Source organism: Eucalyptus grandis, chromosome 8, assembly GCF_016545825.1.
Source record: "Eucalyptus grandis isolate ANBG69807.140 chromosome 8, ASM1654582v1, whole genome shotgun sequence".
Classification (NCBI taxonomy): domain Eukaryota; kingdom Viridiplantae; phylum Streptophyta; class Magnoliopsida; order Myrtales; family Myrtaceae; genus Eucalyptus; species Eucalyptus grandis.
In genome coordinates this window covers 40,055,120-40,070,413 of record NC_052619.1, presented here as the reverse complement: position 1 = coordinate 40,070,413, position 15,294 = coordinate 40,055,120, and the positions used below count along the sequence as shown (strand labels likewise).

General features: G+C 39.4%; 1 protein-coding gene across 6 annotated transcripts; it reads left to right on the top strand.

The window, feature by feature from the left end:
* Positions 1-219: 219 nt before the first annotated feature.
* LOC104414394 lies at positions 220-13,792 on the top strand. Of its 6 annotated transcripts, XM_039299156.1 has the most exons (19): positions 222-638; positions 924-982; positions 1,266-1,347; positions 1,598-1,665; positions 2,720-2,789; positions 3,218-3,299; positions 3,520-3,584; positions 4,531-5,544; positions 5,648-5,710; positions 5,808-5,854; positions 6,503-6,548; positions 6,666-6,745; positions 7,758-7,871; positions 9,409-9,490; positions 10,369-10,494; positions 10,823-10,903; positions 12,012-12,137; positions 12,300-12,393; positions 13,358-13,792. In XM_039299156.1, the coding sequence occupies exons 1-18, from the start codon at positions 312-314 to the stop codon at positions 12,375-12,377; spliced, it is 2,610 nt and encodes an 869-aa protein (XP_039155090.1). In that variant the 5' UTR covers positions 222-311; the 3' UTR covers positions 12,378-12,393; positions 13,358-13,792. The 6 variants fall into 6 exon arrangements, 4 of the variants coding, with proteins under 4 accessions (XP_039155090.1, XP_039155089.1, XP_039155091.1 ...); XM_039299155.1 differs by lacking the exon at positions 13,358-13,792 and having other exon boundaries at positions 12,300-12,708; XM_039299158.1 differs by lacking the exon at positions 13,358-13,792 and having other exon boundaries at positions 549-638; positions 924-1,015; positions 12,300-12,708.
* The last annotated feature ends 1,502 nt before the right edge of the window (positions 13,793-15,294 follow it).

The following is a 15,294-nucleotide window of genomic DNA, read 5'->3' as shown; positions in this document are numbered from 1 at the left end:
AGTTTCTGGAATTTCCAGAACTGTCGATGCTCAATGGTCAAGAAATCGGAGAAACCGACAACGGTCAAGAATCTAGATGGGGCCACCGTATAACTCTTCCCGCGCAATAGGACGGCCTGCCACGTGGCATCTGGGTTCTTCTCCGATATTCTCGTCGGCTGACGTGGACGCGCACCAAACACCCGTACGACCACAACGATCCCACCGTCGATATCCTCCGAAATTGCGGATTTGCCACTCGCCTTCCCGGCTGTCTGAAGAAACGCTTGCTGAACCAGAGCAAGCTCGCTTTTGCTCCTCCGCTAGCGCCGATGGCTTCTCTCCAAGCGCACCAGCTCAATCTCCAATTCCACCATCGCTTCTCCCCGCTCTCTCCGAAGCGCAGAGCCTTGAGGAGGGTCCTCGGGCTCTCGCGGCGCCCTCCGGCCTCGTTTGCCCGGAGAATTAGGGCGCCGGAGCTTCCGGAAAGTCGCGGGGGCAGGGATGGGGGGAGGAGCTCGTTCGAGTGCTGCTGCCAAGCCAGCAGCGCGGAAGTCGCGAAGGTCGAAGTCTCGGAGGAGAACGAGCGACGACCGTTCGACCTCAACCTCGCTGTCATCCTCGCCGGTTTCGCCTTCGAAGCCTACACCACTCCTCCTGTAATTGGAACTCTCGAATTAGTCTTTCTAGAGTTGCATGAATTTAAGAAGTGAAAATGTTGGCGAAGGCGAGGGAACTGATTGAAAGCTGTATAGCGAGGGGGTTTTTGCTGTGGTCTTTGATAGCTACAAAAATAGGATGAGAGGGGATAAGCTTTTAGATTCCGGGTCGTATTATTTTGTTGTTGTTGTGGGGACATAGTTTAATTTAGGGTAGTCCCTATTGTGATAATGCTTTAGTTCAAGACTAATTTGTACTTTGTACTTTTGGGGTGTATCGATTAGCAAAACATTGGAAGGCGAGAAGTGGATGCTGCGGGTTGTAAGACAGTGTTTCTTTCAGAGTACGTGATCATTTCTTCCGAATAATCAGAGGGGTAAAAACTAATTTTCTGTTTGTTTGGTTGGTTTGGTTTGGTTCAGTGGGGTTCTGCCATTGAATACTTGTACTGCTTATGTATATTTGCATGGCATCCGCACTTTGTATGTACAAGTATTTTGTGCTTGTTTATGTGCACTTTTGGCCAGTAATATATATCAAGGGGTTTATGTATTTGCTCCCCCGTAGATTAAAGTGGATTGGTCAATGGAAAGCAAAGATTTGAAATACTGAGTTTACATATGTAGGTCATTTGTCCGCGAAATATACGACGGTCAGTTGTTCGTAAAGCTCAAAAAGGGTATCAAGCTTCCTGCCATGGATCCGTGGGTATGCTAGTTTCTTGTGGGATAAGACATTATGCTTAACGTTTGAACTTATGCTCGTCTATTTGTTGCATTTCTACTTCCCGCTGTATCTTTTGTGATGGCTCTCATGAATGCCTGAAGTGTTTTTTCTTCTGAAGCAATATTTTTGCTTTCTTCCTTTAAATAAATTTTAGGTTAGACTAATGGAAATTAATCTGTCCTTCCAGATTATGACAATGCCACTCCATTTCTTTTTTATGAATGTGTGGTAGGGGACAAGTGATCCATATGTAGTCATGCAATTGGATGGTCAGGTTGTGAAAAGCAAGGTCAAATGGGGGTAAGCAATGAACATGAGTTGAGTAAGTAGTGGCATTGCATTTCATATTAAGATAGAAAAATGAATGGCGGCAAGTTCCTTTTAATATCGTGGTATTAAAAGTATCTGTGAAATTGTAAGTATTAAGGCATATGGCCCCTTTCCAACCACACGTAGAAAGGATATATTGCTTCTGCCTCTAGTTTAGGAATACATGGTAGGAGTAGATTTTTGAACAAGTATGTTTAGGAGCAACAGGGGAGGGTTCCTCCTGTGCACAGCCTGGAATTTAGAAAAGATCTACTTATAAAAAATACTGAGCATCTAAGGATCTATCCCTTGCTACCCCATAAAAAGTGCTAAGCCATCTGTCTTTCGTCACACTTGTAGAAATTCTCTCTTTTCTGAAAGTCTTTGCAGAACCTGTAGAACTTTCCTCGTTTCTGAAAGCCCTCGTAACTCACCTCTTTTCATTTTATTGATTTTTTTTGTTCTCCATTATAATCAAATTCTTCAAAGAGAGAATGCAATTCTTTCTTTTCTGTTACATTCCTATGGTTTGTTTCTTTCCTTTCATATGAGCCAAAAATGCAGGGAATGAAAACAAAAAAAATCTCTACCTTTACAAAACGTAGCTAGCAGTTCCTCTCTAAAATACCCCACACAGCCCATGTAATTTCCCAAGTTGACAAAGCTGTACTCAAGGAGCGGTTATATTAAGTTGGTGCAGGCTATGGAATTCCTTCCCTTAAAATGTTAAAGGGTACTTTCACTTTTTAAAATGAGAAATACAATATGTATCAGCTACTGATTATTTTTTGTGCTTCTCGCATGATGACCCAAATGATAAAACATATTATTAGCATTCCCCATCAGTTTCGGCAAAACAATTTTGCTGAAGCTTCTGAAGCAATAATCTTTAGCTCTTTTTACATTGGCTAATTGCAATTTAGTTTATCTGCTGTATACAGAATACAGGAGATGAGAGCATATGATGAATACAGAGGAAAAATTAAGTTTACTCTGGATTTACAGACTTATTGCAACTTCATTTGTCAATCAAATTTGCTGACAGGAAGAAAGAGCCAACATGGAATGAGGAATTCACTTTTAACATTAAGCTCCCTTCGACTAAAAACCTCCAGGTTAAGCCTCTACCAGAGTGATATCCATTACTTCCTTTCCACTTTGCATCTGTGGACTAACTGGAGACCGAATTGCTGGCATGTTTAGGAAGGACTTATCCTAAAAATATGTGATGCTACTTTTGTAATAACTGAATGAACGCCATTTTGAGGGGGCCAACTGCTGCATCAATTTTTGGACTCCTCTTTTACATGCTAAGGAGATTTGCTCATTTGTTGCCTTATTTGATTCAATCCCAAGTTGATTGTGCCATATATCTTGCATTAACATAACATGAAGCAAGCAACTCCACCAATTTTTTTTTTTTTCAGGTACAAGTCCTTGCTGATTTTGGCGCTCAGCAAATGGATACAGCTATCCTTAAATGCATGAACTGAAGCTGAATAATTGTTGATCTTTTTGTTGTTCACTGTGGTGTGGATGCTAGGTGGCAGCTTGGGATGCAAACTTGGTAACTCCACACAAGCGAATGGGTAATGCAGGAATCTGTTTGGAGCTTCTGTGTGATGGTGAGAATCATTGAATTTGTTGTCGATTTGTATTTTGAACTTTATAGTTCAATGCTGGTGGTGGTTTAGTTGGGTGATTCAGAAGTCAAATAAATGAGCAATATATCAGAACGGTTTTTCTCCTGTGAAACATTATTTGATACTCTATGACCTTGGCAATGGATGAAATGACTACCATATGGAAATTGTACTTTTTCTTGATGAGCGTGTCTGTTTCCAGGAGATTCACATGAAATGGTTGTGGAATTAGAAGGAATGGGTGGTGGAGGGAAGATACAGTTAGAGGTAAGCGTGGAAACATTTTTATATTGATCACATAGTAGGAAGCTCTCTTAAAAGGATGATTAGGATTTCTGTTTGAAGACTCTTGACTTCTTGAAATAAACATCGATTTGTAATTGTTCAAAAGAAGTTCCAATTAGAAGGTAGAGTTTTCATTTAGGCCTATAGCTTCCGGCATCTATCTGTGAATCATTGAGCTTTAGCAAGAGCTTTTTATTAATGTTTGCTTATTTAAGTACCTGGCAATTACTGTACAAGAGCTTTCTCCGAGATGTTGTAACATCGTTTCTCTTTTGTTATTATGAATCAGTTGCTGGGTAAATCTTAGATGCTTGAAGAAGCAGTTTACTCACTGACCAAAAAAAAAAAGAAGAAGCAGTTTACTCCAATACGCTATGAACCCTGGACATCTAAGTCTGCACACACTCCAGCTCAACCCTTTCCATTAGGCTAAACTTACTTGCTTTATTATATTGGTGGAAAAGATGACAGAAATACAAAGTAAACCTCTTATCTGTTTCAAAGACATTGAATCAATCATGGGGGTTGTTTGTCCATTTGATCTTGTATGTCAAAATCAAGTATCTACTGAGATGCATATGACACAAACACGCAGTGCTTGTATATTGTCTCACATGTATGAAGTGTGAATAAGAACTACTAATAAACAAGTTTAATAACAATCTTTCAGAAATCAGACAATAATGCTGGGAGGAGAAAAAATATTTCCACTATTGGACTTTGGTAGGAATATTAGGGAATTCTATCTGAACCAGGCAAAATTAATTTAATTTTGAGAGGGTGATGAGTATCTGAATTTCATTTATGAGAATTCTAACCCCGGTTTCATTATTGTGGATTTCTTTCCACGCTTTACTAACATACCAGTTATCATCCTTCTGCATGTTATGCCGGAAAATGAGCAAGCTCACTGGTGATGCTGTTTCAGGTCAGATATAAAAGTTTTGATGAAATTGATGAGGGAAAGAAGTGGTGGAAGCTCCCATTTGTTTCAGAGTTCCTCAGGCAAAATGGGTTTGAGTCTACTTTGAAATCAATTGTTGGGTCTGAGAGTGTGCCGGCTCGGCAGTTTGTTGAATATGCTTTTGGGCAGTTGAAATCCTTTAATGAGACATATCCTTGGAAGGATAAGCTTTTAAATAGTGGTAAATATGTAGCAGAAGGGGAATCGGTCAATGCCACTGCTGCACCTGAGAAGTCTTCATCTGTAGATGTTCCATCGCTGAATGACCAGAGCCTGAATGAAGAGAACATTGTTGTCGAGTCTTCCCCTGATTCAACTGGATTTGAGAATGCTAATGGAGAAAAAATGCTAGTTGGTGAATCCATACAGTTTGACAAACATTTCTGGAAGAACTTTGCAGATGTTATCAATCAGAAGGTTGTACAGAAACTTGGTCTTCCTGTCCCTGAGAATGTAAAATGGGATGGTTTTGATGTACTAAATAAGATTGGCATACAATCCCGGAAAGTTGCAGAAGAAGGTTACGTTGAATCTGGGCTTGCAACGCCAAGTAGCCAAGATATTGATGATTCCGCAGAGAGCGGGCCACTTCTAAGAAGTGCAATTCAGTCTTCAATTCCGGATATAAAAAAAGTGACACAAGATTTGTTGCAGCAAACTGATTCTGTTTTGGGGGCATTGATGGTTTTGACTGCGGCAGTTTCTCGGCTAAATAAGGAAGCGCGTTCTATGGAAAAGAATGATAATAAAATGAAAAGTGATGGTTCTGTGTATTCTAAGAGTGAGAATCTTGCAGTCTCATCAGACGTATCATCATTGGATGAAAAGAAGTCGGAGGAGATGAAAACTCTTTTCTCTACTGCAGAAAGTGCCATGGAAGCCTGGGCGCTGCTTGCCACTTCTCTTGGTCATCCTAGTTTTGTTAAGTCTGAATTTGAGAAAATTTGCTTCCTAGATAACGCATCCACTGATACACAGGTATTGTCTTCCTGTATTGAGGAAGCTGCTTCCTAATCTACTTTTTCCCATGCATTTTTAATTGGGGAAGGAATCATGTATGAATGAAGTAAGGTTACTGCAGGCAGCAATCTGGCGTGATTCTGCACGAAGAAGATTAGTTGTTGCATTTAGAGGAACAGAACAAGTAATCAGCTTCACTATCTTTCCCTTGGCAACCTTATTTATGTGGTTATGAGGTAGATATTTATTTATTAATTTTTTTTTTTGTCTGTTGTTCTCAGTCAAGATGGAAGGACTTGCGGACTGATTTGATGATGGCCCCTGCTGGGTAATGTGAAAAATCAATTAATTCACTGGATAGTCTTCTCTCAACATATATGCCATTACAAGTTGTATTTTACTATTTTGCCTGTTAGTTGGTCATGTAGGAGCAGATCATCATCTCTATCTTAGCCTTAACAAGTACAAAATCAAAATTTGCAACCTTCTTTAGTTTCTCACTAGGAAAAACGAATTGTAGCTTGAAGATTGTCCAAGTCTGATATGATGTTAGTCTTTTGTCTCCTCGTAATTTGCAGTGCTAAGCAATAACTTAGAATGTATGATTAGGCTTGAAACCAGTTCTGTTACATTAAGCAGGGCTTATCGTTAATGATCCTATGATACCTGGGAATTGGTGAGTGATATATGCCAATTGACATCTGTGTTTGCAGATAGGTTTCGAGCAGTGCTCTTTTTGGTGTCTTCTTTTCTATGTGAAAAGATGTCCATGCTTGTTGCTTGTTTGAATTGTTCAAATCCACTAATTCTTTTGCTTGTTGCTTGTTGCTTGTGTCAACTATGCAAATTCACCAATTTTTTTGGCTGTTTGATATGCTTATCCTCTGTAATATTTATGTAAGTTGGGCTAATGTAATACACTGATACTACTTGTCAATTTTGTTTTCTTGATGTTTATTTTGTTGTGCTCCTACAGTTTGAACCCTGAAAGGATTGGTGGAGATTTCAAGGAAGAAGTTCAAGTATACTGCTATTCTAGATCTTGATTTCTTTTGTTGATTATTGTGAGATGCGTATTTTGCTGAATCCGTCCATTATGCTTCTCCTTGCTTACAAAGTTTTTGTTGCTTGTTTTCCAGGTTCACAGTGGCTTTTTAAGTGCATATGATTCAGTGAGAATAAGAATTTTATCACTCCTCAAAATGGCAATCGGTTTTGTGTAAGCACTGTTCCTAGAAAAATATTATAAACTAATCATGCTTGCTCCTCTTAAAAAACCACAAAAGAATTCAGAGAGTCGTAGGCGTTGACCCCATGAGCTCGGTTGATATTCTCCTTGAGCATCGCTGTGCGATGGAGTTGAGGTGTATCTTGCATGAGCTGCATTGTGCTCTTTGCAGTAAGTTTTGTGGGTCTGGAGTCGCAAAGCGTTGAGGATTAGCGGTCCTCAAGTTGTGAGTGACACCAAGGAGCCCAGAATAAATCCATCTGGATTGGGACTCACCTGGCTGGCGTGAGTTGAATCCCTGCAGAGGGGGGTATAGTCAGGATATTGAGAGCCGGAAAACAGGCAAGTGGACAAAAAAGGAGGGACTCCTTGAAGCTATGTCGAGGTGCAGAGATAGGTGGCAGACAGTAGCATTGGATGAAGAGTTAGAGGCTTGATGCACGGAGGTGGTGGCCCCAAGGGAGAGGATATGAGTAGCATTAGTTCATGGTCGCTACCCATGAGAGATGACAAAAAACTCAATAAGGAAGCTGTGTTAGCAAGTGAGAGTTAACAAAGAAGTCCCATATTTGTTGGTTTTCTCTCTCTTGGTGGATCTGATTCCATGTTTAGTATTTAGGGATTGCTGAAGATACAAAAGGAGAGAACACAAAATACCTGCTTGACTTTATGTTTATAAGTATATTGATGCTTCACTTGCCAAGCCTAGGGAGACAATCTACTTAATACCCAAATCCTTGACTACCTTATTTAAAATTCCCAACACTTGTGTACTAACCATATGTGTCTCAATGTAGACAGATATTCTTCAACAGTTTGTTTGCCCTCCAGGCAATATCTTACTTCAGTGTGAACTTAACTGCTAGTGTTTCTTTTATTTTGTCATATACCAAGGCCATGCATTCAAACAAGTTTTTCTCCATTACTAAATGGCTACCATGCTGTGTTATCACCAAGAGCTGATTGTCTTGTGATAACTTGATGGTGAAATATTTTCTTGCAGGGACGATGGTTGTGAGCCACAGTACAAGTGGCATGTCTATGTTACTGGTCATAGTTTAGGTGGTGCTCTAGCTACTCTCCATGCTCTTGAGCTTTCATCCAGTCAATTAGCAAAGTGAGTGACATCTTTCATACTAAAGATAACTATTATATTTACTTTTCTGCCTCAGATATTTGTCCAGCTGCAAAATGCTGGCATGCATTTGATTGCAGTTATACTTTTAAGTATTTGACATGTTGTGATCTTCAATGATTAAAAGTTATTGTCAAATTGAATGGACCAATAGTATCACTGGGGGCAGCAGGCATTCGAGGCTGATAAAAGGGGCTGAAATGGTGGTGGAGAAGTTTTTTGGTAGAGTTTAGGAGTCTGCGAGACATTTTTTACAAGAGGAGGTGCCAGCTGGTTTATACTTTTGGCTTTCTAAAAACACCCAAAAACGCGAATGAATGAATCAGTGAAGAAAAGAAATGTTAGGATGGGCTGGTCGAGCTAGCTCTAATCAAATTGTGACGTCATGTAAAGTAAGTTTGCCCTAATTGAAGTACACAGGGAAAAAGCACCACTTGTGACGTCGAAGACTCTCTATTAGGTAAGGAACCCCCCCGCCAAGTTATTGGGTTTAGTCGACATTTGCTGTAGAAGTTGTTCCAGCTCCGGACTTTACAAAGTTGCAGAATGAGGTGTGCATGTGTGTTTATTTTTTTTTTTTTTGGGGGGGGTTGTTCCATGCACGTGGGCATGTGAGCACGAGCACTTTTGCAGGTAGCTCAAAGGTAAACACATGATGGACTAAAGAAAAGAGCATTGTGTTATTTTCTTGATAAAAACCTGAATAATTTGTATTACATAATCCGGAAAAGAAAAATCCACTGTCTTTGAATTATGAGATCTTTATCGTTAATAAATAATGATTTTTGTGTGTTGACTCTGGGTAAATTTTTGTCTGCGGTACTTGTGAGGACCTGCCCAATTTTCTTGGTGTTCTTGGTATGGCATGGATAAAGTTTGATGGAATAGTTTTCATGCTTTTCTGGTCTCAGTAGATTGCATTTTCTTAGTGAGATTCCACAGATTCATCTAATTTGATTTGAGGTGCCTTATATAGTGATGTGTGTAACCGTTTGTTTCAATAACTTCAACTGACGGAATGGTGGTGCATATTATATTCCATAGCTAAGTACTCCTCATGGAGACTGCTGCTATGATGGGGAAAGCATGAAGCATGCAAACTCAATAAACATGGCTCATGGGCGAAGATTATTGAAACCCAAGATATCTGAAGAAGGGAAACTAGAAAGGGTGAAAGACTAGGTGTGAGGAATCGCAATCGAGATCTTTGGCTGTTATACCATGTTATAGTTTTGTGCACAACCGACTTACTGCAAAAGCTTAAGCTGTTTGAATATAGTTCATATCATGTTATGTAACTGAATTGTGCCGACGACATGAGATACTATATGTGTAAAGTAGGTCACACCATGAGAAGCTAGAGTTCTTCAATCATGAGTTTATCTGTAAGCAGCGACTTGAGCGGCCTCTTCTATTACTCTTAAGTGTCTTAGGCCATTTAAATTAAAATCATGGGAGTAGAGTTTTTAATCTTTTTTTTTCCCTATGGCATGTGACTAACACGTTTTGTTTATGTTAGGCATGGAGCAATTTATGTGACTATGTACAACTTCGGATCTCCTAGAGTTGGTAACAGGAGATTTGCAGAACTCTATAATGAGGTCAGAGAAATATGTGCCCCGTAGCCCTGTCATCTGTACTCAGATCCTTGAGAAAACTAAGTGATGGCTAACGCTTTCCTGATTCCTTTATGCAATCTTTTCTCTGTGTGCAAATATAAACAGGCCCATGTATATTTGCATAGCGGCATGGAAGTTGCTGCTCTACCTTTATTGTCAATATTTGTTAGGATTGACTGCCATGAAACATGCCAAAACGCATTCAGTCCTCCCACAAGGGTGGGATGGGCTCAAGGGTCATTTGCCGGGTTTGAAACCCGGTATAAGCCAACAAAAAAAGAAAGACAAAAAATTTCGTGAAACATATTACTCTTCGATGAACAACCTTGGCATCCGTCCTGTATTAACAGCAACTTTCTTCAGATTTCTTCTTCACATGCCAAAACGCTGGTACAATTGTACTTATTTTCATCAGCAACGATTGTCATAAAATGAAGTTCTTCTGTTCTTTTATTCATGCCTTTCATCATTATAAATCTTCTCAAGAATTCTCAGTGGATTACTACTCTCTTGTTTATTCCTGAAAGGTACTTATTTTTCCAAGTTGAGAGGATTGTTCTGACTCCCTATTGCAGTAACTTATTTTAGTGATGCAACTCATTAAGGAGGGCTTTCTTGTTCATTTAAGTGACTTCTTTTCTAGATGTTGTGGTCACACTCCAATGTCTCCTCCAACTGAGCTTCTGCTATGATTGCTGCTATCTCTTTAAAAATTTGACATCTTATAATTCTATTGATTCATGTCAGCAGACTTTTAGGTGGCCTAAGCATGATCTCCCCCTTATTAGTGGAAAATCTTTTGATCCATTTTTCTAGTAGCGCACGTAGTATGTGTGATGCAATTGTCTGTTGCTTTGCAGAAAGTGAAGGACAGCTGGAGAGTTGTGAATCACAGGGATATCATACCGTCAATTCCACGCCTGATGGGTTATTGCCACGTGGCCCAACCCATCTATCTAGCAGCAGGAGATGTTAAGGATGCCTTGGTATCTATATAGTTTTAACCTTCTTACCCAGAATGAGTGAACAAATTTCATCTATTTAAGCTCTTCAACCAATTCCCTTGAGGAATATGTTGGTGCAGTTATTCCACTCAGAACTCTGTTGCATGGTGAAATACTCTGGATTAATAATAACTAGCTGATGGTTTCAAGTGTTCGAGTCTGTTACTTGTGGACTTATCAAGGGAAGCATCAGTAGGAAATTGGATCATGACTAGTATTACTTTTCTGTTGCTAATATGAGAAAGCAGTATTTTTACTTGTACAGATTTTCCCAGATCAACTACTTATACAATTGGTTGATGTTGTTCAGGTAAATGTGCAGTCCTTGGCTGATGGTTACCAAGGTGACTTCGTTGGTGAAGCCACGCCAGATGTTTTAATTAGTGAATTTGTAAGTTCACTTTTCTTCCTTGGTGACTGAAAGTTCCTTAAATAGACAAATCGATATTTCCATATGCTTAATATCAGAACATTCTTATATATCTCATTTTAGAGTACCTTACTGTTGTTCTGCTGAAACGTGCTTGGTGAAGTCACACAGACATGCACGCAAATTGTAGCAGTCTTGATGAATTTTGCCAATATATATGTCTGCTTATTATCTGGTTTGTCAGTTTTTTGATTTTCGATTTAGATGTCTGCATTAAACTACCTTGGACAGAACAGCTCATGTCTATTTACTTCTACTGTATGTTGAGATAGTAAGGGCCTGCATGGAAACGTTTCTCGTTTCTGTTTCTGTTTCTAAACACTTTTTTTGTTTTTTTGTTTCTGGGAACAAAAAAAGAACAGAAACGCGTTTGGTTGCATTTATGTTCTTTTTTTGTTTTTTTGTTCCCGGAACAAAATTGGAGCAAAAAAAAGAAACACAAAAAACTTACTTCTTGTTCCAGAAACAATTTTGAAGAAACACTTCTTATTCTCTCTCTTCTCTCTTCTTCTTCTTCTTTTCTTCTTCTTTTTTTCTTCTTTTTTTTTGGCCGGTCGCCGGCCTCGGCCATGGCCGGCTACTGGCCATCAAGGGCCGGCGACGCTGTTGAGGGTCGGCGACCTCGCCGAGCGTCGCCGGCCCCCGGTGAGGCTCGGCCTTGCCGATCTAGGCGAGCCCGAGCTTGCCCAGCCATGGCGAGGCTCGGCCTCGCCGAATCTGGGCTAGCCCAAGCTCGCCCAGCCAAGGCGAGGCTGCCGGCCGAAAGAAGAAAAAATAAAAAAGAAAGGAAAAAATGAAAAATAAAATAAAAATATTAAAAAATTAAAAGAAACAAAAAAAGAATAAAATTTACCAAACGTGTTTCTATTCATTTTTTATTTTCGGAACAAATTTACCAAACGCATTTTTCTGGTCAAAATTGTTCCTCGGAACAGAAACATTTTTTTTTTTTATTTCTGTTCCCTAGAACAAAAAAGGAGCAGAAACATTACCATGTAAATGAATTGGTGAGTTAAACCCATTGCTGGTGCACAAGTCCAACGTGACAGGTCTCAAACTTCTTTTGCAGATGAAAGGTGAAAAGGAACTCATAGAAAAGATATTGGAAACTGAAATAAACATATATCGTGCAATTAGAGATGGAAGTGCGCTGATGCAACATATGGAAGATTTCTATTACATCACTCTGCTCGAGGTACGTTAAATTAGAGCCTCCTGTAACTTCTGTTCATTTTTAATTATACATCCTGAAAAAGCAAAGAGAAAAGGGGAAAACACCCCCAAAAGAAGTTGTTCCCATGTGCTATGTTATCTGTTAGCCCTTTTGGAAATGAAAATACTTCCTCTTTTTCATCAGAGCGTCAGATCAAATTACCAAACTGCGGAAAGGCTGCAGACAAGTGACGAAGCAACAGACAGACAGCTAAATGCTTAACAGCATGCACGCCGTGGTAAATGCACATATGCTCTTACTTAAGCCACCACACCCTATCACCGGCCCCCAAAATACACATCTCCATGTTAATCTCACACGGAGATCGTTATATCATGTGTGGTTCTGGGCTATTCTGTTTTAGTGTATATTTCAAGTACAGACTTCGAGAAGAATAGCATCAGGACCCTTCAATAAATGTGTACATTGGGGACCTTACCTATTCATAAAATGATCAAAACTGTGGCAATAACTTTCTACATTCTAAAACTTAGGATCGGAAATTTATTTCTATGTTCTTACTTTTGTGAAATGCCAACTTTTAATTTTCTCTGGAAGAGCGAGGTGAATGGAATGTGCATGTGCATGCGTATGTTTTGTATGGATACAGCATGTCGTGCGATTAACATTATCTTGTGTAATCCAGACAGCGCCAGCTAGTGTCGGTATATAGAGTCTTTCGGTTTCGACCTTGGCCAGGACTCGATTATCCTTGAGAGATTGGATAAGGGAAGGCTGAAGAAAGCAAAACACGAACCGAAGATACTTCTTTTGCTTGATTCGCATCCGCATGTCAGTGTTTGTGCATAATTGTCTGTGTGCCCCGGCCCAGCTCTGGCCATTGCATGCATGTGTGTGACACGAGCGCGCACCAGTGTTGGTGCACTGTGTTGGGTGGTGAAATTGATGATCCCACAAAAGTTGGCCCTAGTTGACGGAAGAGGCAATCCGATGCTCCCTGACCATGACACGACGAAAAGAAGAATATGAGAACATACTAACAATGTCGTGTTATAGTCTAGGCCCTTAAAACCAAAGCTGGACACAAAGGTATATCCTTTTTTACATGAAAACTCATGATAGACAAAAGGCATTTACGTAAACTGTTGGTGTTGGCTTCTACACATGATGATTGCGAATTGTTTACATGTATTAAAATGTGGCCCGTTCCCTCTCTGAAACGGTTACTTTATTTGGTCCAGATGATGCATGCAAATATCCATTCCTGGGAAGCGGCTGTAGCAGCTGGAGGAATTGCAATCGCCGATGGCGCTTATTTCGGCCCTTAGCTCGAACGGTCGAACCGAACCGAGTAGGCCGTTTCGTGCCAGGCCCGAGATGGTTCGGGTTTTGGGGCCCATACGAGTTCATGTTTTTTTTAATAGGGCTTAGAGTTAAGAAACTTGAAAGGCCCGGCCTGACCCGACCCAAAGATAAAATATCAAAACTTTTAGGTTGTCAATAGTGTCAATATCATTCCGACCAAAAAAAGAAAATGTCAACCGAGGCCTATGGATATTGGTAGGTTTTTTTTTTTTTTGGTGGGGGAAAATATAAATGGTTTTGTCAGTCGTGCGGCAAACCCATACTTTAACTTATATTTGTAAAAGTGATTATAAATGAATCAGTTTAAATTTGAGCGGCGCTGTTTCCACCTCTTATATAACTAAATTCATCATTTTTGATAATATTGTTCTCAATCATTCACTTGCAATTTAAAGTAGTGGTCCCATTTTTTTTTCACTTCCATTTAGAATCTAGTTGTCATAATTAAATATTCCACATTTGGATCTATTGTGAGTATTTCATATTTATTGAAGGTACTATGTTTTATTTTTATTTTTAGATTTTAATTTTGTAGGCATTAAATGCCGGATCAGGATCGTGATTCGAGTATATTACGTCCGTGGAAGTACATTGAGAGAGGCTGGACTCATATCTCCCTTCAATTGTAGATTCTTATGCAATCTGATTGACTTATCCTAACATGCTAATTCTAACCAATCGCAAGTCACAAACTGTTCGATGATATTCTCACAAGCGAATTAGGATGAGGGCTTGCATAAGGTTTTGAATTTTTATGCGTCCCCTTAAGTTCCTAGCAAGTAATTATCGTTCGACTCGGAGATAACTTCCTGCCTTTGGGAGCAACTGGATAAATTAGCATTTTGAGTTGATCATCATTGGAGGTTGCGACTTGCGAGTGGCTAAAATTAGGCATTTTAGGATAAGTAAAGGGGTGGGAACGGATAACTAGCGCATGTTGCTCGCGCTTGTTCTCTACCAATAGGTCGGTTGGAAATGACGGACACAATTGGTTTTAAGTTATATTGATGAAGTATATGCAACGTCCAGCTCAATGATGTATTTATATTGGGTGGGTTTAGTCGCTTCACTATAATTTAGTTTTCGTGTAATTGAAGTGTTTGGAAGGTGCTTGTCTAAAGTGCCGTGAATTTTGTTAGATGAGTTCTGTTAATTCCAAAGCCACAACACAAGTCTCATTTTCATGGTCCACACGATTGAGGTGATTTCTTTAATTGTCTATTTTTGTACATTGGCTAATTAATCTGCAAGGCCTCCACAATCTTTTGGCTTGGAAGATGTAGTACTTTCTAGCTAAAGGATCTATCTATGTTGGTTTTGACTTTGTTTTTCTTCCTCATCACCTTCACTCGGATTTTTTGACGAGGCTACAATCTGAGGATTATCTTTCATAGTTGGAGATTTTGGCAATTGCAAAGTCAAAGTTTTCTAGCTTTTGTTGAGGTGAATGATACTATTGAAGTGCATCACACTGCCAATAGTTAAATTGGACTGAATTTCACACAATCTTCTCCATCAGATGCTTAAGCTAAAGTCACCATGGCATTATATTACTGCAGACTTTTTAAACCTCTAATTTTATTTTCCAAGATTGTATTTTTTTTTTTTTTTTGTATAAACTTCAGATTGTGAATGTAAATATTTCGTCAGCAAATAGCATATCCATTCCTTATATTTTGTTCAATTTGAGAGAGTTTTGGTTGCAAATTACTTTAACCATGTGGAAATATCTTAGGATTGATAGCCTGCATGACAATAGCTTAGTACCTCATCATAAACAAATATCTTGGATTTGCAAACCACAATAACCGCA

What these genes read in the sequence shown, in the direction of transcription:
- LOC104414394 (XM_039299156.1), top strand. Translation starts at nt 312, where the DNA reads ATGGCTTCTCTCCAAGCGCACCAGCTCAATCTCCAATTCCACCATCGC. An exon ending in TTCCTGCCATGGATCCGTGG is followed by an intron (nt 1,348 to 1,597) that starts GTATGCTAGTTT and finishes AATGTGTGGTAG; the next exon opens with GGGACAAGTGATCCATATGT. An exon ending in TCATCCAGTCAATTAGCAAA is followed by an intron (nt 7,872 to 9,408) that starts GTGAGTGACATC and finishes TGTTTATGTTAG; the next exon opens with GCATGGAGCAATTTATGTGA.